This window comes from Diuraphis noxia, unplaced genomic scaffold (assembly GCF_037042655.1).
Source record: "Diuraphis noxia isolate RWA-SAM2 unplaced genomic scaffold, SU_Dnox_SAM2 contig0002, whole genome shotgun sequence".
Classification (NCBI taxonomy): domain Eukaryota; kingdom Metazoa; phylum Arthropoda; class Insecta; order Hemiptera; family Aphididae; genus Diuraphis; species Diuraphis noxia.
In genome coordinates this window covers 63,692,362-63,720,219 of record NW_028301712.1, presented here as the reverse complement: position 1 = coordinate 63,720,219, position 27,858 = coordinate 63,692,362, and the positions used below count along the sequence as shown (strand labels likewise).

Genomic DNA, 27,858 nt, shown 5'->3' with positions numbered 1-27,858 from the left:
AAATTCACAATTTATTTCAAAATAGAAATTCATAAAAAATTTTCTTTTTAAATCTAAGATTTGATAATTTTTAATAATCTATAATATATCCTAGACAGATAAACCTTCTTCGCTCAGAATCGTTTTTCGTATACAATGATATAATATCATTGGTTTCAAATTAAATTCCATCCATTACAATAACCCACTAGTAGGTTACACCTACTGTACAGCAGAGCGACATCCACGACTTACCCGCCTTTTTTTAATACTCAAACACGTACATATTTTTATGATCATTTTTCAAATATGTGTAGTGTGTACTTCCATTCATCAGTTAAAGTTTTGTTTCAATATTAAATTTTAAGTTTAAACATGAAATTGACTTCACGAAGAGTAAAATTTTTTATTTTTTTTTTAAGCATTAACATTAGGTTACCTGCGTTATACCTACATATGAAGATCAAAACTTTAGTAATTAAAACTTTAACCCTTTTAGTATACCCCAAGAGATTTGTTTTATTGATATCTATATTTTAAATATAAGAATTTTACCATGTTTTTTTTATTTATAAGTTATGGAAAATATCAGTACAGGTATAGTAAAATAATTTTTATTATTCTTGAATGTGAATGTAGTTTTAAAACTGAAATAAACGTTCAACCATTATTTTCACCCTTCAAATGACTATATAATGCCCACAGGCTGTACCCTTAGTAAATCTCGAGGAAGTAGATTTTTTTTTAAGTTTTTTTTTTTTTTTGGTCACCCTCTTTCTTTATTTAAGACCCACCATGAGTTTCCATTGTCCTACAGGAAAAAACTTTTTTTCTTCGAAGTAAAGACGGAAACGAAACCCTTGTCCCTCGTTAAGTTTGAGTAGCGAAGTGGAAAAATTATTTTGACAGTCGAGACGCGCTCTAAATACATTTCCCCCTCAACGCAAGAACTTTATTATAATAGAGATACAAAACAAAAACTTTCGTTTCGAAAATATACACAAACGAATACACAAGAAGAAATAATAAAACTTAACAGTGAAAGTTTAACTTTATTTTATTAGTTCATGTATATAGAAAAAACAATTATAGACATTAAAATGAAAAAAAAAATAGCAATCACATACATTTATATAAAACAATAGGTATATAGTTGTAAGATTTAACGTTATATCGGGAAATTTTAACTTTGTACCAGCAAATATTGGCCATATCATAATTTGTATAATAATAAACTGTGAACTATTTTACGGCAACTAACAAATTTTTTTTTTATTAACCTCCAAGCGGAGTGACAAACTAAACGGACACCCTACTTTACAGGAAAAAGTGAAAAAAAAATTAATAATAATAAGCAAAATACGCACTATATGATATACCTATATAAACTATGTACGATCCAAGCCCTCTCAACGCTATAGTACCTATATATATTATTCTTTAACAATATAATAATTACGATGGAGATGACAATAAGAATGATAATAATGTACAATATATTGTAATTATCAAGACTATTATCGTTATATATATCATAATTTAGTCGAGATACAAGCTAGACTAGACGACATTGTGTGAACAGAGCATATAATATATACGTTACGCTTCGTTTAGAAAAGTAGGTATCTATAATAACCATAATATGTATACATAATATACCTATAAACTTTAGGTGGTCTAAGGTTTGTCACGATATTGAGGCGTACGCGTTGTTCACATAATATTATTAATAATAATAGTATAGTATTGCAGGTCCGAGAGGCGACGAGAAAAAGTATTAAAATAAAATAGTATATTATTATAATCAACAGAGAAGTAAAAACAATTAATATAGAAATTGTATATATATGAATATATATATATATATATATATAAATATATAAATAATAATTATAATATTAACACGGAAACATAATAATATAATAATATATTAATTCGAAGATATAATACGCGTATAGTCGACAATGGTCACCGTCAGGTCACGATCACGGTTATTGGAGACTGGTCGATCTCGGTCAGGTTAGATATTTTTATGTCGTTTGTGACGGGAATGCACTTGGCGGTGCCACTGACTTCTGCGTTGTGATTCAATTCCATCGCCTTCGTTATGATTTTCGTGTTGTCGTCGCACAGCACCGGGTTTCCTGTTGAAGTGAATTTTTTAATAATATTATTGTTGATAAGAACTAAACACGATAAGCAGACAGATTCATTCAAAAACGCCGCAATCGTCTCGGAAATATATCAACTATGAACTGTATTATTATGACGAAAAACTAAAATTCTTTTGTATTCTCATTACTCGCTTACAATATTAATTGTCGTTATACTTATATAAGTTTAACGCCACACCACTTTTGTCGTCCTAATTTTAAATACTATTGTGATTAACTACAGGTTCGATGGTTACATCATTAAAAACCTATAAACATATTATTGTGGCTGACTACAATATTCTATATATCAAGATATTTTTGAAAACAATTTAAATTTATGAGTCCTTTTATCTGCAGGTATAATATCGGCTCATGACACCCGAGTTCAGCGTCAACAAACTCGCATTTTGATAAAAAAATATTTATTATCAATAGCAAATTGTTACCAACTTACCTTCCAAATAAATTCTCAACGTGCTGTTCACTCCGTGCAATTTGCATTGGGTCATTTCAACCAGCTCTTCCTGGATGGTCATTATGCTGTTAAACTCGAGATCAGCATGGCAAAGAACGGGATATCCTTGGAAATCTTTCGACAACCCGGTTAAAACGTTGTACGATGCTACTAACGTCTCGAGAGCCGGCAAATGAATCTGCAAGACGAAAATAAATATAGTAGATACGTTTACAGAAAAATTATAAAGCTACTACTGCTACTAGCGATAATATATTATATATTATATAATATTTGATAGTTTTACGATAGTTTATGACGTCCGTCGAACTATTACCTGAGACGAGTCTGGAAGTATGTGCAATAGATTGTGAGATACATCTAGGATTTTTAAATTTAATCCGGTCAGATCGTACGGCGATATTTCAGTGAATTTGTTATGACTGATATTCAGTTTGACAAGTGTTTTTATACCAATCAACGATCCACCAAGCGACTCCAACTCATTGTGATCCAACTTCAAGTGTTCGATTCCAGTCACTGGTTCGCTTATAATCTAGAGAAAAGTATAAAAACCAAATATTATTATTCAATATTCCTAAACTGTACTGCATACGAGTATACTCCGCATAGTCACATGTTCACTGTGTTACAAGTAGTTACCTATTATATATTTCATTATATTACCTCAGAGTGGCCACTGAGTTTGGAAATCGTATTGTGTGACAAATCAACCAACTTGAGTTCCTTCAATCCCTTGATTTCAACCAACGAGAATTCGGCAATTTTATTGTATGACAAATTAATCTCGGATAATTGAGTAAGTGGCAACAGCGATTTGTTCAAGTGTTTGATGCAGTTGTTGCTCAGTTCTAACACTTCGATCATAGATGCTTCTTCGAATTCATCGGACGCCAACTACGAACATTAATAAATTAAAAAACAATCTATTATATATATATATATATATCAAATACTTGTCAACCTACAACTGGGTTTGTGGAAACCAGATACAATATTATATTGGAATAAGTAGGGCTAAAATTGTAAGATGTCTAAATTCCTAAATTAGTTCGAAAAAAACTATTATAATAGGTAAGTCACTTCTTTTTTGTATTTTTGTATAATAGATTATAGGAATATACTATATTTGTATCGAATAATTCTGCATTGTGTAAATTAGTGGTTTTTTCAAAGTATTTTTTCTAAATAACAGCTACAGGTGGTTATTTTACAGGTGCACTAGTCATTTTTTTTTTGGTTTTGGTAAAAACTTAAACGACTCAAGTAATTAACAAAATATTCAAAATGTCCATGGCCAATTATATTCATAAAGAGGAATAGAGAACTATATATTTCCAATCATCTTTTGGTGGATGTTAACTTTGTCCCCTCTCTGCCAATGATTTTCATCAAACTACACACGCATACCTCTTGTATCTTGTTGCCGGTGAGCTCAAGCCAAACCAATTTTTTCGACTTGGACAGTGTTTTGTTCAGACCGGTCAGCTGATTAAATGTGCAGTAAAAATACCTCAGCGCCTTGAGACAGTTGAGTTCTGGTGGCAAATGAGTTAACCTGTTCTTAGACACGTCCAAGACTATGAGTCTGTCGTTGTCGATTGGCAATTCTCCGTCGAGATTTTTTATCCGATTGTTGGATAAGTACAGCCATTCCAGTTCTTTTTGGTTTCTAACAAAATATACACAGATCATATCATACAAAATTGTTTTAGAAAAGAAATACTTCATAATATGAAGTGCTCGAAACTTTTGAACACATTATAAGTGATTATTATTATTTTCATTAGAATATAACATAAACTGTACACAAAATGTGTTCACGAATATAATAATAGCTACTAACAAAATACGATTTTCAATTAATTGTTTAATCGTATATACTATAGAATATGGGTTTTACGTGTGTTATTCATAACACGATTATTACTATACAATATTATAATATTAAATTATATCAAACGGACTTTGCTCTTATTGGTACGGTCGAAGACTATTAAAATTGATGCGATAGGTGAACAAAACAAGCTACGCTACACGCTAGCTATACCTATTATAATATGATAATATGTAACTTTCAAGAGCTCACGGTGCGATCAAACTTTCGAATTACTGCTGCAACGTAATTTACCTCAAATTTCCATTTAATTCCGTCAGGTTGTTGGCAGCCAATTGGACTTTCCTCAACGTCGTGGGGAACGATCCGTTAGTTATATCGGTCAAATTATTCGTGGCCATCACGAATGTGTTCATCAGCGATAGACTCTAAAAATAAATTCAAAACAAACGATCACATCAAAATATGCAATATATGTTTAATAATATACTATAGTCTTTAATAATAATTGATTCATATTTAACAGGTCGATCTAATTTTCAATGTCATTCTTTTGAAAAAAAAAGTTTTTATAATACATTTAGATTCTGAGCTGAACAATGAAGTAGGTATCTCATGTTTTAAATTTTAGATTTAGATATTTCCGATTTATGTGTGATAACATTTTGGTTTTTGAATATAATAAATTATGCTTAAAAATTTAATTAAAAAATAATAATTGTTGTTACCCCAATTAAACAATAAATTATAGAAAATATATGTCACAATTCGGCTTTTTATTTAGGTAAACATTAAAGTTCAACTTTTAACAAAATTCATCAAAATCGCGAAAATCGAAATTTTTCAAGTGTTAGTTTTTAATTGTTTTGAATTTTGAATTAAAAATAATTTTGAAAGTATAAGTAATTTGAACAGAATTTGAGTTTCAAATGATTATAATAAAAAAAAATGGTGTAAGAATGAATAATTTATGTGGGATCTTATATTACATTTTCAAGCTCAAAAATTGACATAGGATCAATTGTTTAAACGACATAATATTATCTTATAAAAAAATAAAAAAAATATCAAATATTTAAAATGTTGTTAAATAGCTTAAAAATATACCTGCAGGTACCTATACATATATTGCTAATATAAACATTTGTTGAATATTCGTTTTTGAATTTCGTATCAAAATTACCAAATCGATTTTATAAAAAATGTGTGAATTCCCGTTTTTACTGTGCAAGAGTATTTCCCGATTTTCGAGTACAGTACACGTCATAACACGTAAACTCTAATGTCATTGAGATTTGAGACTATTAATTACGCAAGATATTTATGATGATAGACGTTAGAATAGTTATTATAATTATTATTAATTATTATTACAATATTTGTTTTTTTTTACTATAATAATGCAACATCGTACAATAACGAAAATTATGATTTCACATTTACAATGTTTTTATCGCGAGTCTGTCGACGGACGTTGTGTTTAATCGCCGCAGGGTGAAGGATTGCAGCTCGCGTCACTTCCGGTTCGATACACGCATTCTCGGTTCTCCTATACAATAGATGAGCCGAGCCCGCCCGGAAAACGCGACTGTACATAATATATTATTAGTATAAAACCATAATAGTATTAAAATAATAAAATATAATTTACCTAATAACTATAATTAATATTATGAAATAATAAGCGACGGCTATAGACAAAACATGCTTTTTTACGCGTAACCACTATATATGTACCTATTGTACCTATATCGTGTGTCCAAAAAATTAGAATACACTCTATAGCTCAGTTAGGTACTTCTATTTCTCAGTACCATATAAATGTTTTTGAATTGTGTTTACGAAATACGAGAATCAAGAGACTAAACTGTTTATAAATTCCTGTAACTTAGGTACAATGTCGTCCAAATCTTGGGTTTTGAGCATGCGCATACGCCTTTTCCGAATACTCAATTTTCGTCAACACGTGGTATATTTATGTTATATACACCTACGTAATATTATGCGTTTGATAGTCTGGTGATGTAATATACTACGTACTTGGAAGTCTCCGGATGCAACGCTGTGTATGGAGTTTCTGGCCAAGTCCAACACCTCAATACTGGGCATGTGCTTGAATATCTGAGTGGGCACCGCACAGAGCCTGTTGTCCGACAAGTACAGGATCCGTATTCTGTTCATACCGATGAAAGCCTCGTCCGGTAGCGTGCTACAAAGTGTAACAAAGTCACAAGTCATACATAACAATTATTAAATACGTAATTTTACGATGACTTTAATATGATAAATTGATATTTAATATCCAGTGGTGCAACTAAAGCATTATTTCGGAGGGTAACGTTGTTTCAATATCATATAATACATGTATACATCATAAGATATAACATGCTGGGGCAACCTAAACACAAGATTTCGTGGTGACAAGTAATAACCTCCAAACATCACCTTCCCGGGTACACCACTGGAGTAATATCCTTATATCGTCACCATCACCAGCAATGGTGAATTAATAATCGTAACGAGTGGATTGATGGAACCTCTGATACCAAACTTTACGGTGTTTTAATTATCACTTTGAGTCTCTTTATAACTTTTTGCTCAGATGAAACTCTGTGTTTGCAGTTTACGTGGACGAAATCTACGATATTTAGGTACGAAACGTCGATATAGAACTCTATTGTACTCGGCGTGTAAAACAAAATTCACCGTAAAAACAACGGTTTCCTTCGTAAAACAATACATACCGTTTAAATATCAAAATATCATAACTAGATTTTTTTGATCTAGAAAATATACAACCTCGGGGAAATATATGAATCAAGCATTATAGTGTTGTTATATAGCTATAATATGGTCTATAATTCTATAATATATGATAACAACATTATAAACACATACCTAACCTTTACATTTACGCAACTCTCGCATATATTTGGTTTGCCGGAGCAATATTTATCTCGATAAAAATCCGATCGAACGTAATATTGTAATAATTATATAAAATATTACATGTCGTGTATGGCCGCATTGAAACAGTACAGATGTTATTGTTTTTACGAAACTAAAATAGATAATACATGATTCCGATCGTCATAGAGAATACCCTAACGCGTCGTTAATTTACCCATATACACAGTTATATCATAAAAAAAATGATCATGAATTAAAAAATTCAACGTAGTAAACAGACAAACAATCTATATTGTATAATATTATGTAACGGCGCGACTTGCTCGTCAATAATATTCGAACGGTGACGAAAACCAAAGTATCTACTTAATTAGATTTTTATTCGTTAAGTATTACGAGTTTAAACGATTGATCAATGATGAAGTTATTTGCAAGCAAATATGAATTTAATGATTTCAATTTATTTAATGATCGCAGCTGCAGTATCTGCTTGCTAATATTGAGTGCAAAAAATCAAACACAAACGTTTTCTGTTCGACAATAAGTTATTCTATCATATTTTAGAATCTTATATACATTAAAAACAGGTATACCATTATGATTAATCAAAAGTATGTTCCTTTGGTTTCAGAGTCTCGCAATTGCGTGTACGGGTTTAGTACCGTGAAAATCAATTTCATCAAAGAGCCTACCCAACCAATGACTTTTACCTACGACCCACGTGCGTTTCATGATGGAGAGATAGAGAACAGTTCGCCTGACATAGCTATAAATGTTTTCCAGGGGGTTTACTATCGCTAAGAAATCTGATATACCAACTACGTCGACTGCGATCGAGTTCAGCTAAATTATAGAATATTATAGAATATCAAACGAGCTTATGGAAATAGGACTAGATGATTTGTGAAATGATATTATATACAATATAATTATAAAGGGTCCATAAAATCTATTACCGAGATGTTTATACCCACTAATTATTGTTTTCAATAAACATCTTTGACAAAATTTTGGAAATTAATTATTATTTATTTTAGATTTTATAAACAAATATTTAGTCTAGTTTTTTGAATGAATACTTTAAAATTCAAAATACCGATCTTCAATAAGACGTACTCTATGGTTACACATGCTGACTCAAGCATTTATACAAATACATTTTTGGACTACTCAAATTCTAACTTTCGTTATTCATCTACCTACATCCTCTATCTTTCTTACATTTACACTAGGATTAAAATCTTAAACTCGTGTACTCTAGCGGGCTACCCATCCGCGTATAAACGTTACAGGGTGAAGCGATATTTTTAAAGTGTATATTTTTTTCGACGATTTTGGTTTTATCTTTGACTATTCCTTTTAAAAGCGTATCATAATATATCAGACGATTTCTGGAAAAAATATTGAAAATAAATAAATTTAGATAGGGAACAAAATATTGTGGGTATTATAAAATATACATCAATGGCCTATAATACGTCAACCATTTGTATTTCACTATTGAGTTGTTTTAAATTTTTAGTGTTTGAATTTTAATTTTTTTATCTAAACTGATTGAAAATATACATATTATTACTTATCTGCTAAAATTGTATGTAATTAAACTCATGAAAAGTGAAAATTGTTTTTCTTTTGAGTTATTAATAATGTGTTAAGTTTTAATGGCACTAGGTAATACAGATTTACTATATTACGTTAATTCAGTAAACTTAAAAAAGTTTGAGCATGAAAATTGGAAATAGCTCACCAAATACCCACGTCATATATACCCAAAGGACAAATATCGTCTTCGTTGAAAATACGAGTAGCAGGGAATGTCTGGAGGATTCGACGCGATCTCTCGTGTTGTTAAATTATTTTAGTCGAATCCTCCAATCCGAATATCGAGCAGCGAGTGCTGCAGCAGAGTGTACTATGTTCATGGTTTGTGTTTTGTGCCTCGAGAAAGAAATTTATCATGTGATTGATTACCGTTTGGAATAAGCGCAATACTGCAGCTAACAACTTACTGCAAAATCGATAATTTTATGCTAATAAAATATACCTATCATTCTAGCAGAAAACAAAATAAAGTTTCTGTTCATCTTTGCAGTGATGATTTATAATGTTGTAAAACATATCATAATATAATATATAATGCTGTAAAATTTCACGTGCTCCGTGGAGGTACTGCACCGCCATCACCACACCCTTAATCCACACCTACGTAAATCGACCTATTATGAAACTTGATGGTAAGAACATTATCTGTGTTTGTACGTTGGTTTTTTACGACAATTCGATTTTTAAGTGAGTTATGAGCATTTTTAATGTACAGTGTATTATATGCTCATAAAGTCATAACTCGCTTAAAAATTGAATTACCGTAAAAAACCAACGTACAAACACAGATAATGTACTTGCCAGTTACCGTACACTTTCATAATAGGTCGATTCACTGTAATTTTTAAACTAAAGGAGCTACAAGTGTTCTGCTGAGCGTAAATTTGCTATACTACGCACTGGTAAGACGGAGACAACAAATACCACTGTTACGTACTCTTAAATCACATCGCGATTTTTAGTATAGTATAACTATATAATAATAATTATTATACTGATGTATCATTGTTATAATTGCATTATATAATAATATACATGTCACGATAAAGCACTCACCTGAGATTGTTTTTGGTGAGCTTGAGGTCGACGATCGGGAAGCCCAGCTCGTTGAACCGCCTGGTGTCCAAGTCGTGGAGCTCCGAGTACTCGATGTTGAGCACGTAGTCGAACACCGCGTCGAACTTGTTCTGGAGCGCGCCGATGACGCTCTCGAACGACACCATCTTCTGGCAGATGACCATGATCTTGGGCCGGACCATGCCGGTGAAGTAGCTGCACGTGCACGGCGATATGCTCCGTCGCACCGAACAGTGGAGCGGCGTGTCTTCCAGTATGTACGAGCCGCAGACGCCGGTCATGGCGAACGTGGACACGGCCGTCACGAAGAACAGGCGCGACCAGTTCATGATCGCGGTGGCGGTGCACTTATGGGTTCGTGTCCGGTTCCGGTGCGGGTTCCGCCGGGACGACGACCGTACTGTCCCGTGGACGAGTGTAAAAATAGATATTAACTATCGTCGTAATAATAAAATATTGTCGTGGTCCGGTTCGCGCTCGTCTTGGACGCGTAGTGTGACGACTGACGGACTGGTGCTGCGGCGGCTACGATTATTATTATTACACCGCTCCCTGCATCCCTGCAACAACGACCGTGGCCGCGCGACTGTTAATAATAATTCAACGATATTAATGAATATTACGATGTTTGATATATGCGTGTATGTGTATAGGACGACGATACGGAAACACGGTAGGTATGCATGCGGCGATCGAGAAGTGTTTTTTTTTTTTCCGATTTAAATTCGAATTGATCGATTTGACACTAGGACGACGTTCGGAGGGCGGAAGGATGGGGGTCAAACAATTTATAATATTACGATAATATTACTATTGCACACACGCGAAGCGGGCGTCGCAACTCGCTCGTTACGCGAACGGCAACTATACTACGGTCGTGTGCAATGTATAATAATATAATCGACAATCATCGTTAGTATAATCAGCGCTCGTATAGTACACGCTACTGTTGTAGGTGTGTGTGTGTCTGTGTGCGCGCGTGTATGTTTGGGTGATCGTGAGGGGGGATATGGTAGTCCCCTCCGCGATCAATTTTATTCCGTACGCGTTAACTTTGAATCGGTGCGGCTTTTGGCACCGAAAGTGGACATTTATTAAATAAATTGTATTCATTTTTTTTTTTTTTTTTTTGAATTCGTATTGTAATTACAATAATAATACAATAATTATTATATAATGTCAAATATTTTGTGAACTAAAAGAAAAAAAGATTTTTTTTTCTCATTTATAGGTTAGGTACACATTCAAAAAACGAATTTAGTCACATGTGTTTTTTGATATCCTTTATAGTATTCCTTAGCTGGTATAACTCAATCGAAAATATGTGATAGTATTATAATATAGCATGACGTAGATGATAATATTTAATATCAATGTGTAACTAATAATATTTTGAACGATGCGTAGTAATTAATAAATAATAATTACCGGTACATAATATTATGCATCTCGTTTATTGCGTATTATGTAAATTCAAATCTTCGACAGACGACGATATGGTCGCAAGTCCGACGCGATCGAACTGCAACATTTTTCCGTAAATATTACGAAAAATGTATACTATTACCTTAATAATCTATAATATTCTCACTTGACCCAACTCGTCCAAACGATGGAGACGTAGCTGTTTTTCATTAAAAAGGCTCTTATGTTAAAGTATATCATATTTTTCTGATGAAATTTAGCTTCTTCTGTATTGTATTATGACGTATCTTCATTATACTAAGGTGTGATCGTTATTTGACGAATCACCGGCGCCGCATATTCTACTCATCCGTTTTTTCACTCGGTTTTCCAAGTTTCTAATTTCAAAACAGAACCGTTGTCTAAAATAGAATCTATAGGGTCCATATTGTTTATATGCGTTTTGTGCTTAGACGATCGGGCCGGGACTATTAATGAGACTATATAGTTATAGTAAGATTATAAAGGCAATGCACAGATTCTGATTCGCATCTCATCGTCGCAATTCGCAGCTAAATCTGCTTCGAACTGTGGTCGATATTCAATTAATTGAAATCAAGTATTCATTGCGAATTTTTGCTATGCATTCTATTCTATTACATTAACGTATCGAGAAATGTCTTAATATTTAATCATTGTTTAACATGTGAGATAAAAATGACCCTGTACATAATTAATGAATGCGGTTTTCGCTGTAACGATTTACATATTATTATTTTTTTACCCCGTAAATAACACGCACAAGCGCGTTCGTCATGTTTTTATTTTCATTAATATTATTTATTATACGAAAATATTATTATCTCCTTATTTTTTTTTCGCCATTCCCGAGAAATTCAAGAAACTCTTATCGATTCATCAGCAACCAGACTGCTATATAATAATAATGATTGTTGTAATTACACAAAATAATACTATGCGGTTGCGTCGTTCACTCGGTCCAGACGTCAACGCTTTTTGATAACGCGCACGAAGTGCAGATATATTTGTTTGCGATTCTGTAATTGTGCAGAATAATACAATAAAATAACTTTGATTTCGGACAATAGATTCGATTGTACCTATTATTCAAAATGCCCATGCATGCCCTACATACCACGAAAATTATCGATATGCACGGGTATAAAAACGATCTATTATGATATCGTACAAAGTACACAGACGAAAATCGATAACGGCTTGCAAACGAGTGGGTATTCATATAATATTGTAAACAATCAAAATATTATAATATGAAGTGTAAAGTAACTAAAAAAAAAAATTTCATTTTGAGTTAGTTACACACAGTTTAATACGATAAGAGTTATGTTCTTAACAACGCACGTATTTACGTATAACATAACTCTTATCGTATTAAACTGTGTGTAACTAACTCAAAATGAAATTTTTTTTTTTAGTTACTTTACACTTCATATTATAATATTTTGATTGTTTACAATATTGTTCTTAACAACGCACGTATTTACGTATAACCTAACCTACCTAATGTTTGCTTAAATTAAAATCAAAATTGTAATATTATATGTATTATATGTATTTTTGTATTTAAAAGAATATTTACAATCTATACGTCTTGTAGTAGCATAATGAGTAAACTATACGAATATAGTATGACAAAATTAAAATATAAAAGTACATAAAGATATGATAGAGAAGGCGGAAAATAAAATATTAGATGTTAAATATTATACTTTTTGTGCTATGAGTGATGAGCATATTAGATGTTTAAAAAAATTTTGCAAAATCTGTTAACTCGATCATCTCAAATCCAATTCTTTGAGTAAGATAATATTACTATAGGTACACACTTATGATGTTCTGATTACGCGTGACTACATGAGGTGTAAAATATTATTGTACCTATATTTGTAAACTATTTCGCGAACGAATATTTTACACCAGAGATTTGAACGATCATTTAATTTATTGACGAGTAATAATTATTATTGCGTTACCGAAAAATGCCATCGTACAATTTAAATAGTTCCAATACACAATTAACCTAACCCATGACGTTAATATTATATTGACCCCAATTATATCACCAATAACGCTCTATACGCCAAAACACTACATGACCATCTCATATTATATAATAAGTATACATAACATCATATAGTTAAATATGATGCGAAAACCGCCAATTTACGGTTACAGAATTATATAAAATAATATGTCTCGCGAACGACACATTATCAATGAGGGTGTCGAGTCGTGGTCGAGGACGACTGTCAGTCGTATAATTGATTTTTTTGAAATAATTTTAGTAAAACGGAAAAATACGTAAAATACAACGAACGGCCAGAAAACTTGTGATTTTGAAATTTCCTTAACATTATTATTTATTTTCATATTTTTATTTTGTTACTGGGCTACTCTAACCATGCCCGGATTTTGGAATAGTTTTAATGTATTACTCGTGTGATGAATATAAGTAAGATCAAGACAATCTATATTAGTAAATAAATGTATTATAAATAACACGATACGTTAGTTTGAAAAAGTAATTATAATATAATATAGGCTACTTAGCTCATAGGTATATCCATATACAACGATATATATATGTATTAAAGTGCTGGTGAATATTATGATGGAATCAGACCAAGTATAGGTTGGTAATTAACTTTAAAGATATAATAATGAAGTTGATATTTTACCGTTGAAAAAAAGAAAATATGATATTGTTCGATTAATCTTTTAAAAATTAAGATTCTCATGATACAATCAAGCAGTGCCGTATCCAGGGGGTGGGATTTTGGGCTTAAGCCCCCTCCCCAAAATCTCAGGTGAGATATTTTTTGTAGTAATGCATAATGGATTCCTATCATAGTAATAATTTTGACGAGTGAGCATATAGATTTGAAATTGTGACAATTTATGTAAATATATTAGGCGCGTAATACATTAAAAATAGCATGTGTATATATGTAATATGTATGTTTTAAAATAATTTCCTGTTTTCCTATAGAGTTAAATATGAATATTTAAGATACTCCCCCTCAACTGAAAACAAATCTTAGGTACGGCACTGCAATCAAGTTTAGTTCAAAAATTAGTTCAAATACAAATAATACAATACCAAACAATGTGTGTTAAAACCTAAAATATCTTTATATTATAAGAACTTAATGATTTTTTAATTATATACATTAATAATATTAAAGAAATAAAGAACCATATCTTAGATTTTTTCATTGATATAGGTTATCAGAATTAAAGTGAACACTCATTATTCTGAAAGTATTACAAACAACTTACCTATTTTTTTTTAATGCATAATACTTATGTAATTCTAATAAATTTTATCATCAGCCTTAATTTGTACATATTTGTTAATGAACACCGCCGTAACACTATATTATGTATACTGACTTTTGATTTCTTAAGAGTCTATTAAAATTTTAATTTCTTAATCTAATACAAAAATGTAATGTTCTAAAAACGATTATGCTCAGATTGGAATAATATTACTGAATGAGTAGTATTTTCGTTGGAAAGCATTACAGTTAATAGATAATAATTGTAATAGAGTAATAGACTGTAGAAAACAACAATTTTTTCAACGTGCCTATTGTTGCTTCACTCTATACCAGGTATATTAGGTATACCTGTTACTCTTATCTCAATATCTATAAACTGTAAACGTCTTTAAAAAATATCAACAAAAAATTCTAATATTTTTATAATTGTTAATTGATATATTATCATAAAAAAATGTTTAGAAAATTATTTTGTTTCAAACTGTAATGGTGCGACCACATTAATCGATAAACATTTAGTTGGTAAAAATTAAACATTACAATGAGTGTTAGGATCGCTGTTTGCTTATAAAATACAAACATGTAATTTTTTTGGCGTTTGCTGAGTTGATAGTATATTTATCTAAATAATTAGTGTTTGCTATTAAAATAATCACACTGTGTAGATAATTTATTATAATTTTACTATATTTTATTAGTATATCATGTTAAGAGTAAGACAATATTAATTTACTACATATGTAGATTAAAACGAAACAATTTTTTTACACGCGTCTTGTTTAATGTTTACGTTCATATAATTTATATAGTTGCTGAGATATATATAGGTAGGTACCAATCTATCGTGGAAGTGATCACGAAACGGAATAATAATGAGATGGAACTACCCGTAAGCCATAAGAGATGACCTTTTACTGGCTGTATTATGTACCAATCTATTATATATATAACATATCCGTATACGAACCATATACGATGGTTTCAAATCAAAAAATATTTTAATTGTACGATTTAAAAAATAATAATAATAATGATAAGAATACTCAGTGATTAATTTAAATCTCAAACAACATATTTAAATATTTTACATAGGTAAGACATACATCCTTACAACCAGCATATCATCAACACGACTAATAGAGATAATAACAACATTATTAACATGTGTAGCATTGTAATATACATATTGCATAGGTAGGTCGTAGGCATATATATAGTATATACGATGATATGCCTGTATAATATATATATAGTGTGATTTTTAATGCATCTTCAACCCTATATTATCAAATTTCTGATATTTTTTGTACTATTTAAGGAGTATCCTGAGTATCCTCTGACGATATAAACTTCTATTTTTCAAAATATAAGAATTCCTTTTTTTTTCCTTCAAGTTATTTAACGGATGATTTTCTTAAAATGTAGATGTACCTATCTAAATCGAAGTTCTATTGAGTAGTTAATGAGTTCTTAAAATGTTTAAACTAAAGATAATGATCCATAAAAATGCAGCGTTTATAAAAATATATTAAATGTAGTATTTATTTTACTAGGACCATTTTTGAAAATTATAAATAAATAATATAAATATATATATATATATATATATATCAAACAATAATTTTTAAATTTGATATAGATCAATAGTAATTACCAATATTTTGAATTATCTAATCCCCACAACTACTAAATCCATTACCAAAAATATGGTTTTCAGATGTATATTTAAAAATTTCAAAAGTCAGAATTTGGATATAATATGCATAATTTAAGCATACAAATAGGATGATTGAGCATTGAGCATGCTTTAAAAACCATCCTGTATATATAAATATATTGTGTACTGATAATCGCCACAATTCGAATTGATAATTCAGCCATTGATAGCAGTATTCCGATTTCTTTAACCAGCAATACAAATATAAAATTTACAATGTCAACGTTTGTTGTCAGCCGAATATGATATTATTATTATAAGATATCGCACGACGTGTACACATTATAATAATTAATAGTTGTAATAATAATCTACAGGAATTAAATTAAGTATAAAATTTATATCCGGAGAAATGTGATATTTTATTAAATTATATTATTTTTTTTTAACAACCTAATTCTTTTAATTCACTTGTTATTTCCATTAAGTAGGTATTAATATTTTCAATTTTTACTTGATTTTTTAATATACGAAAATCTAAATTTTTGTTGGTATTCATTTTTACTATTTTGTAACATATTTTTTTAGCTTCATAGCTTCTCAACTTTCTTAAACAATAACATGCATATTTAATGTCATATTCTAAAGCAAAATATTTTTGAAGAATTTTGGTATATCTTCCATAATTCGAATACCGAACGAGTAGTGAATTAGTATTATAAAATTATAATACTAAAATACTATTATAAATATTATAATACTTGGTACAAACTATCCATTGTAAACAATAATAAAAATGTAGTAAAATGCATACTAAAAATGTAATATATATATATATATATATAATATTCTTTTTGTTGTTTAACTTTTGATTAAAGTAGGCTAAAAACAACACAGGTTTTAAGCATTAACAAACTTATAAAAAAAAAACTTGGTATTTGATGTAAGAGCTGAGTAGAATGGTTGTATAGGTTAGGCCCGATGTGGGATAAGTAGAAACCCAGAAAAAGTTTTGGCCTAATATTATGATCGTCAAAACTTTAAATAGGTACTTATAAGTATAATAGTTGGAACTACTCCAATGCAACTTAAAACTAATAAACTACTCATTTGAAATTTGTGTTTGAAAATTAATTCCGTCTACGATAATGATTGTTGACCATTAAAAAAGCATCCTGTATATATGTTTACATGCACACTAGTAATCGTGTCGATAAAAAGGTACGTTGATAAGCATTGCAGACCGCGTGTGTATACGCAATTTATTGTTTTTCATTGAATAAAATATGAAATAATATTTTTATTTCGAATATGATATAAAAAACGTACGTATAGTATAATAAATAAATATATCCCACATCTCTATACTATTATCAGCAAAATCAAATTACCCAATATATCGTCAGCAGTCAATACTGTATTATATTATACGCTAAAATGATTAAGAATTAAATCTTTAACTGCAGCAAAAATGGGTTAATTGCCCACGTGGCGTAACGATTTTTTTTTCGTTGTGTTAAATGTTTTTATTTTATTTTCCAACTAAAAATTAACAGAATAATATAGTTAAAATATTGGCAGGTATGTGTAACAATATTTTCAATCACATTATATTTATTATCATTTGAGGTGTTTTGATATTTCTCTGATTCTACCAGACCAAAGTCCTGTGGTTCGATGATAGTACCTACATATTGACCGTGATAGTTTATTATTATTAAAAATCTGTATTTGTATTCACAAGAACTAGATTGCCAATCGCGTGGAATACGTTAATCATTAATAAATAAACAAATTACTGTATGATTAGTTTCATTTTAAAATTTCTCTTATAATATCGTTTATAACGATTCGGGGTAATATAAACGTATCATGTCCAAAAAACAGTGAACTATTAAAATTACAATATTCCTGAGGTCAATATGATAAATGTATGGAAAAATGCGTCGTTATTAATAATTATTATTATCAATAAAAGTGTATAACGCGTAGGTACATAATATAATAATAAATGTACGCCCATCAGTGTTTATTTATATGTAGTTAAAAAATTGTAAAAATATAAGTATTGTAATTTTACATATTATTGATATAATATACATATGTTACCTATAACTTATATCAATAGTTTTTCTTTAAAAAAGTTTTATTGTGAATTTTGATGTTAGTAAATAGATTAAATGATTAAATATCTCGGTTGAATTGTATAAATGAGCAATTTAATAATATATTATATTATATAAGTACCTACATAATATACATATTATAATATAGTGTATATCTAGTATATATTATATCTTTTAAATAAATGTTTTTGATTTTAAAACAAACAACTCTAATATTACTACAAACAATTATTATATTATGCAGAGCGAATCTGTAGAATATATGACATATTTAAATTATTTAATTTAATTTAAAAAAAAAATCTTAACGATATTATTCTTAAATTTCAAAATCACGAAATATATAGATAGTATCTATTAGGTCTGTATGGTCTGTTATGTAAATTATTAATGACTGACACAAGTGTTATAAATAAAGACAATTAGCTAAAAATTGACTATTAATGAACATAATATATCATCAACTAAGACACATTACTGCAATATATATAGTAGGTATCAAATGAGATTATGCTACATTACGTGCTTAATGGCTCAATTAAAAAAAATAACAATAATTTAATTCAATTTATTCGTCATGCCATATTATTTAGATTAAAAAAAAAAAATGGTGTTTGTTGTACAGTTTTCTCATTTAATAATAAAATATGTCGTTTATAAATAATATTATTTATATATATATATATATATATATATATAAATAAACGAGAAGTATACATATATACTGTATATACTGTTACTACTATAAGAGCACAAATAGCGCATACACCTAAATGGACGCAATTTAACTTTAATTTGTAATGTAAAGAGCACTTGTCGTATTGCAACGATACAATTAAACAATAAGAATGATAATAATAATAGTTGAAAATTGTTCGTCACGTCATTGCGCTCGCTGACCTAACGCATGTATGCAGCCTACTCACTAATATATCGGTATGCCTAGTGCCCGTATGTACTGCATTATATTATAATATTATTATACCCGACTTTTTGAAAAGCTCGATATCAAATATTTATCGTTACAATAATAATTCCGTAATTATACTGATTTTTAGTTAATATAATAACTATTATGACGGATTTATATTAAATTATGTGATCTGTGTAATATTATATAGCAAATAATTTTTGCACAAATATACGTAAAACTATTATTGAGACCGCGCTCGTTTAAAGGCGATGTTAGCGACGGCTGTTTTTTTCCCCGCCGAACACGTGTTTAGCATACGTTTTTCGACTACTCGTATATAAGTAGGTAGGTACCTACCTACATAATAATATACCTAACTGATATATACTGTAGGCAGTGGTGTGTGTGTCTGTGTGCACAAATATTATGGGTCGACGGAACTTATAGGTCATCCAATAGGTCTCGACAATCGATCTGAGAATCGCTGATTTATATAATTAATATTTCTATTATAATATAATAATATACACATAGGTCGTTGTGTATTATAATAGTACTATTATGTAATCAGTAATCACTAATCAACATTCATCAATAAATGGGTAACGCAAATAACTTATTATAACATGTAAAATATAATCATATTAAAATAAGATTTCCATATAGTCAAATAGATATATCTATATACACATGGTACACACAACAGTATAACACAATTAATATAATTATAATAATGTACAGTATAGATAGAACCATATAGAACTTTCACAACTCTGACTACCTCAATAAGTCGACAACTTTACGAAATCTGCAGTCTCTCCCGTCGAAATAATCGATATATTGTTATGATTTATGATGATATAATAGTTTATAAAAGCAATCGCAACGATCAATTTTTGTTTAAGCAATTTTATAGTGGTGCAAGTTTGCTCCGATGAAAGTGAAAAGTCACGGTGAAAAGTATTCACATCGCAAAAATATCACAATACGCATATAGTGTCCGTGCAATGGCGTGTTCACCATGCTTTTGAAGGGCAGTTGCCCGACAATTTTAAATAGGTGTGTGGGCGAGTACTAGATTTAGTGAGAAACGAAACTAACTTCATCTGAATATGATACTTAGTAAGAATAATAAATTCGATAATAAGTATTGTATATTAAGTAGTCAAGGGCTGGTATAGATCATTCAAAAAATTAATTACCCGATAAAATATTTCACTTCACCGCCCCACTGCATTTGAGCCATTATATTCCCTGCATAATTATAGTAATGTATTTTTTAATAAAATATAATGGTAATATTATGTTCAGTGGCATCTCATCATTAAGAATTTCTCGGCGATGTCTCTGCAGTAGTCTCGCGACTATAATTAGGTGTTCGGCGCTCGTAGTTACGGGTGCGATGGACGATGAGGGGAGGCGATGATATACCTCTATATAGGGTTGGTATATATATTCGGCGTCAAAGTACCTAGGTACTTATGATTTTATCCCTTGCAACATGTGCAGCAGTATAGTCAATGGCACGGATGTCGATCGCAAGAAACAATTATACACCTACACACGTACCTATATATATACTGCAGCAGTATAATAGGTATTATTATTATGATAAAATACGTTATTATTATTGAGTTGCTGTCAATAAAATTAACATCTTCGATCGAATACGAATTTCGTCTTTAAATCCGTTCAAAATATTTACGCAGTGTCATTAAGCTTATTTGCATAGTGTAGGACGTTGGTAGATAACTATATTATTCTTTTGATATAATATTGAACATTAAAATTTTTATGTAGTTCGTAGAACACGCTGCGAAAGAGCTGTTGTTTTTAGCAATGCTCTCTTATCGACCGTAGCGGCGTAGCCATTATAAATATAGATAACAATAATATTATATTATAAAATATAATATTATTTATGTTTGAACACCGTTCATTTGATTCCATCGGAAATTGGTTTATATATATATATATATATATATATATAGAATAGATCAATAATAATATGAAGAGCAGTTGCGGCACTTGACCAGACCACCCCAAAATATCTTCAACCATTCTAAATTTTTTTTTCAGATCATTAGAAAAATGTTCCTGTATTATAATTAATATTGGTCTATTTTTAAAAATTTCATTTTCAATATTTGTCCATAGACATTTTTAGTCCTATACAGATTATAACAAGTGGATTATGTGAAATAGTTCATTCGGTAGCTGCAGATATACGTCATTTGAAAATAATGCTGAATCTATCATAAATTTAAAGTTATATATCACGAAAAACTGCTTTTTTAAAAGGATACCATTATACCAATATTATACTACAAAAAATGTAAACATTGTAAAATAAACTAAGTATACGCCTATAAATATAGTTTTTTTTTAGTGTGTGCAATAATAATATTATATTGTATACAATAAGTTTATACTGGGCATAGGTAATTTTTTCTTATTAACATGAAGAAATATAGAAGTTCATGTTGAAATCTATCGAGTACAACTATTTTAAGTCCTGAAAAGTACCATAACTAATAACAGCAGTCTGCAATAGCAAAATACAATATTATAATTTAGGACTTTTTTTGATTAGTCAGTTATAATTTTGTTCCTAGATTTTTATCAATAAAATAAAATAAATTATTATGTCATATCCATAGGTAGTAGGTAAAATAAATTTAAAGGCTCGTAAAATATAAATGTATGACATTTTTAGTTAAAACATTTTGTTCGAAATATTATATGCAATGGTTGTACAAAATTGAAATATAAAACTAACTCATAAAGTCATAAACGTTTATCCTATAATGGTCTTAACATCAGTAATGTGTATCATCTTAGCAATGTCGCCCAGGTATCGATAAATTGTGTTCAGTGCATATTTTAATGCTACCGCCAACTGTTGCAGCATTGTGTGAGGACCATATAGTATTCATCTTTATCGGTGACATTCGACAAGTTCAAATCTAAAACTCCTATAAAATTTTAAATGACAGACCGAGTATTCGATGTACAGAACTACAGTAGTAAGTGATTGAAAATCTTATATTTTAATAACTATTTACCTAACGATTCCCTAAAATATATTATTTTATTATTTATTATACTTATAATATATCTATACATTTTAGGTTTAATCGATATTAACTAAAATTTTAAGATCGTTTATTCTTCTATAAGTGTAGTATATAGAGTGACTACAATCTTGTGCTACTTCCGAGAGGCTTGTTAACGTACTGGATATCTCCCCATATCCATCACCCATGATTGGTCTGCAGTTATGATAATATTTATTTTAATATTGTTGTTGGTTTTAAATTAAATTATTATTGGTATACTTTGCTTAAACTCTGTAATTCTAGGTCAGATTGTGTGCCTAATAATTTGCGTTACATTTTAACACGACGCCTACCTATACATCGAACTCCATTTTTTATTGTCTAGCTATTTATTATAGACTCACAGGCAGCTTATAACTTATTCCCATTTCTGAGGATTTTTTTTCGTCATTAACCTGTATTAATTGTGATTGAAATTTTCTACACCGATATTAATATAAATTTAAATTGATACCTATATAATCACGTATAATAGGTTATATTATAATGATGTTCGAGTTATCGATGATCATATAATATAATATAAACATTATAATTGCTTCATGGTCATTGATATTGTTAAACGAATTATTGCTGTATAAAGAACTAGCCAAATTGCAATGAAACGAGGATAACATTTTACATTTAGGCGGTTTGTAAAGTCAACAAATACTACTGTAATGTATAATGTTATGTTCAACATTGTGGTTCCAAACGTATGAATTTCAATAATTGAGTAAGTTTTAGGTATGTGTAGTCACGCCATCATTTTTGCTAAAAAAATACTTTGATACTAACTAACTTCTCATAGAAGTATGTTAACTATTGAAATTTGCAATAACAGCGTGAACGTAACATTTTAGTCGAAAAATTGTAATAGCTGACAGCTGTGCAAGCTATATTTAATAATAATTTTTTTTTTTTTTTATTGATCTTTATAGCTTCGGCGACATGGGCCATTAGCTTTATACATAATTTACATTATACTATTCTTAAAACTATTTAATAATAATTTATTGAAACAAATTGGTTCTAAATCCTTAAATGTAACATCCACGTGTGGTAATATAAAGCATATAATGTATACGACTTAAGGTGTGTGGATATGAATGTTATAATATTATATTTTATCGATTTTAGAATAAACCTAGGCAATTTTTAACTAAATTTTTTATTGTTTAATATTATATTTATTTATATTTACCTCGCTAGTCACTGTACATCCTCGAGTGGTACTAAATAATTATAACTGTCGCAAACGAGTTATCGTGACTAAAATACCGAGTAAGAAATTCAAAGGTGAACTAAATAATAAATGTCCGAACTGCACAAAAAAGGTGTTTTAACAAAAATTGTGTATAGGTACACTTGGCATAAATATTAAACCTAATTCATTGCATTTTTCAAAAAATATTTGAAAATGTAATTATTCGTGTCTACAGTTTTACTTTTAAAGTTGTCATAATTTACTTTCTTATAACTTTTACAAAAAGAAAATCTTTAAAATATAAATTATAATACATAAAAATTAAAAAGTATATTAATTTAGAATTAAATTCCTCATCTGTTCATAAATGCACATATGTAATTTAATTATTTTTATTTAAAATGAACGAGCAAAATATTGAGTATTTTTTAAATAACGAGATTTACAATTTTTCCATCACTTTATTCTTCTACAACGAATCACGTGAGTCAGTTTAAGTCTCAGTAAAGATAAGGTGAATAAATACAAATGATTGAGAATGAAGAATGAGATGAATGAGAATTCAACAGAAATAAATTATGGACATCAACAAGTGAATATACTGTTCTATTTTTATGTAAATTTAGGTTATAAAGTGATTAAAAAAAAATCTAAATTATTATGCATATAAGTTGCTTTTTGTTTAACAAATTAACAAATATTTTTATTTTATTTATCATTTTTAGCTATATAATATTACTTAAAATATGTTTATTATCAAAACAAATAAAACGTTTAGTGAAAATTACTTAATTTTTTTACTTTTTATTTACAAACATTTTTTTACGACTCAGATTCACTATTATTAAATTCACAATTTTTACAGTTATAATTTACTGAAAACAATAATATTTATTATTATTTTTTTTTTTTTAAAGAGAACCCGCGGCAACATAGGCCATTGGGTGTGGGGTGGTACGGTAGGGGTTATTTTTGTATATTTGTTTATAGGTTTTTAAGTGGGTAGGGCTGTAACACGTGTTTGTGTATGCGTGGCAAGGATATGTTGCTAAAAATCCCTGGTGGTCACCCATCCGGGAGCTAGCAACTGCGGCCGGTACGTACGCTGAGTGCGTTTCCACAGATTGAGCGTACGACCGCGCCTCACCAAGCCACAATAATATTTAAAATCTTTTATAATACTTATTTCTTATTCTCATGACTGCATAAACTAATGATATATAATATACATACAAATGTGTATAAATCGATATCACTTATCACAGAATATCAGATAATAATAAATTGTTGAAGCCTATTATTTTTGCATGGTTTTTCTTTAACGTCGACAAATGATAAAAGGTTTAATCTATGTAAAATATACATAAATATATAGGTATTAAAAATCGAAGCATAAAATATTAGTGTTATTTAGTCATCGCTATTTTTTCAAGATTAAACACAATTGGACGTTAGACATTGATTGAACATTACACATAATACTATACACAATATGATGAAAAACTTCGTTACATTTTGATTATGATAGACAAATGTTGTTGGTTTTAAAATGATTAAATATAAAAATTTAAAACCTACCTATATAGGTTTTTGTTTGATATAATAGCTAGTGTTATTTACTAATAAACAACTAAACAATTTTAGGTATGTATAATGTATATCCAGTATCAAGCACATCATTATTATCATTACTCATTATACATGGAAAAAAATTGAAAATCTATGTATTACTCATTGAGTTTTTCCCGAAATTTGAACTTTTTCACACTCAATAAATACTAGATTCCTAATATAGGACAAAACCAAAGTACGTATATGTAGTACTGATGCAGTTCTGACAGTATAGTGCAATGTATAACTTAGATTTTAAAAATTCGATATTTTTATTTGATGAGTGAAGTATGCACTTTGTAAATTCAATTTTATAGCCACAATAAATCAATTGAGGGTTGATAACTGATATTTTATAAATTCACTCATCTTACATAATATTTTCATTGTTAAAATGGGTATATAGTACCTATATATATACGCATATAAGTGAAACTCGTATAGTGTACGTTGCAAGGAATGGTCGTAATATGTACCTTTCTAAGTAATCTATGAAACGTATTCGTCTTCTTTTTTTAAATGAATCTATATGTGTTAAGCGAGGAGGCGCAAGATAACCTAGCTTAAAAATTGTGAGATTTTGTCATATTTTTTTAGAAGGTAAAAAAAGTTAAGCTAAATATAATCCTGATCGTCATAATGACATGTATATTAAATTACCCAAAATATGGTACCTATAGTACACTTAACGGCGCAGCGATATTCGTATAGGATATCGGTTTGCTGCAACTGTTGAAAGCTAATCTATATGACTATATAAGTATATAATCCTCAACCACGTTACCTAATTCCTTTTAAAATAAGAAAAAAATTAGTAGATTACCCACGTGTTGATGGAATAATCTGCAGTTTCAAAAATATCTCTGCTGTATGTAACAGCCAATATCAAGGGATATCGCAGTGCCGCGAAAAGATTTCATCGACTTGAACTTCGCTCGATTATTGTATATACAATATTCAAACATTTTAACAAAGTATCTAAGCCGAGAGGTTAGTAGTCAGCACTAGCACAATGGAATGATATACGGAATAGTAACTCGTGTGGTCGTGTCCATATCGGCGATGTAATTTTACAACACTATTTAATATTCAACGAGTCCGACGATGATTTTATATTATAACAGTATGATAAACACGGTACAAATAAACTATGTACCTACCTACCTATTTTAATGAGATTTTAACCTATTATTATGAATTATTACATAACTTTATTTGCCTATAAATTATTATGATTAAAATTAAACAATACGAGGACGGTAATCGCGGTCAAAACTCTAGGGTTTCGGCGACCGCAGTACAACTTCCTTGGCGGGAGCAAATTTTATTTTATACGTCTTTGCCAACCCGCGCGAACAAAAGCCGGTCGACGGAAACGACGCGCCGCGGCCTTGGGCGCATTTTCGCAAAGTCCGTCCGTCCGAAACGTCACGCGCGGGTAGGTCCCTATAAGTTGTGTATCTCTAAGTACTGTATATATATATATATGAGTCCTATATCACGCACACGCGCGTTCTCCGCGAAAAACGGTGTCTCGCTCATCCCCTCGTCGCAATGACAGCAGTTTAACACAACATAATATCAAATTATAGGTATAATAAACAACGGCAAAATCATATTATTTTATGTGCTTACTAAACATCATCCGACGACGACTAAGTTGCGGCCAAGAGACTGCGGCGGCGGCGTTCCAGCCCTCGTTCGCGGTCCACGGCGATTGGACGGCGGTGGTTCGACGTGTATATATATGAGCGACTTTTCGACTTCCGGTAAGCGCACTACACCTATACTGCAGAACGTAAATCGTAAATATGTTATGTTATAATATCAGATCGCACGACGGATCTCGAACGGTTTGGTTGGCGAAATTACGAATAAACGACCAAAACGATGATCGCGCGCCGGAAACGAGCCGCGATGAGCCTCTTCTCCTCTCCGAGAGGACGGAGAAAAACAACCCGTAAAACTAAAATCTGTCGCGTGATGGCGACAGCTATATATAATATATTATATTATATTGTTACCTATATGCTTATCACGTATATCCGACCGACGTGCGAAACGCATATAATAATATAATATAATGTTATGTAAATATTATGCTCTATATTATTATTATTATTATTATTATTATTACGGTCGATGGCTGATTGAATATCGTCTCGGATCCGTTCCGGGCGCGCGTCGTGGCGTGAAATGCGTTGCGTGCGCGCGGCAAATGCTATCAAACTGACCAGCGCGGATCGGCAAAGGGGACACACGTCAAGAATACACTTTTAAATGGACCGTCCGACCGACGGGAATAGCAATAAACACGAATTACACTAGCGCGCGCACAAGCACGCGATAAGTATATACGGCTGTGCATATTATTATTATAAGCGTCTTTAAACCGGCGGTTGTGTGTGTGCGTGCGTGTGTGTGTGTGTGTGTGTGTGTGTGTGTGTGTGTGTGTGTGTGTGTGTGCGTGCGTAAGTGTGCGC

General features: G+C 30.3%; 1 protein-coding gene across 2 annotated transcripts; it reads right to left on the bottom strand.

The window, feature by feature from the left end:
- Positions 1–1,011: 1,011 nt before the first annotated feature.
- Positions 1,012–27,667, bottom strand: ltl (leucine-rich repeat-containing larval translucida). 2 transcript variants are annotated; one of them, XM_015521347.2, is made up of 10 exons: positions 27,513–27,667; positions 27,011–27,164; positions 10,016–10,596; positions 6,488–6,656; positions 4,742–4,875; positions 4,021–4,282; positions 3,277–3,507; positions 2,927–3,145; positions 2,590–2,788; positions 1,012–2,123 (listed from the first exon to the last, which is right to left on the bottom strand). In XM_015521347.2, the coding sequence occupies exons 3-10, from the start codon at positions 10,363–10,365 to the stop codon at positions 1,954–1,956; spliced, it is 1,734 nt and encodes a 577-aa protein (XP_015376833.2). In that variant the 5' UTR covers positions 10,366–10,596; positions 27,011–27,164; positions 27,513–27,667; the 3' UTR covers positions 1,012–1,953. The 2 variants fall into 2 exon arrangements, with proteins under 2 accessions (XP_015376833.2, XP_089077535.1); XM_089221409.1 differs by having other exon boundaries at positions 27,011–27,667.
- Between the last annotated feature and the right edge of the window lie 191 nt (positions 27,668–27,858).

What these genes read in the sequence shown, in the direction of transcription:
- ltl (XM_089221409.1), bottom strand. Translation starts at nt 10,365, where the DNA reads ATGAACTGGTCGCGCCTGTTCTTCGTGACGGCCGTGTCCACGTTCGCC. An exon ending in CTCACCAAAAACAATCTCAG is followed by an intron (nt 6,657 to 10,015) that starts GTGAGTGCTTTA and finishes TACACTTTGTAG; the next exon opens with CACGCTACCGGACGAGGCTT. An exon ending in GTTGAGAATTTATTTGGAAG is followed by an intron (nt 2,124 to 2,589) that starts GTAAGTTGGTAA and finishes TCACTTCAACAG; the next exon opens with GAAACCCGGTGCTGTGCGAC.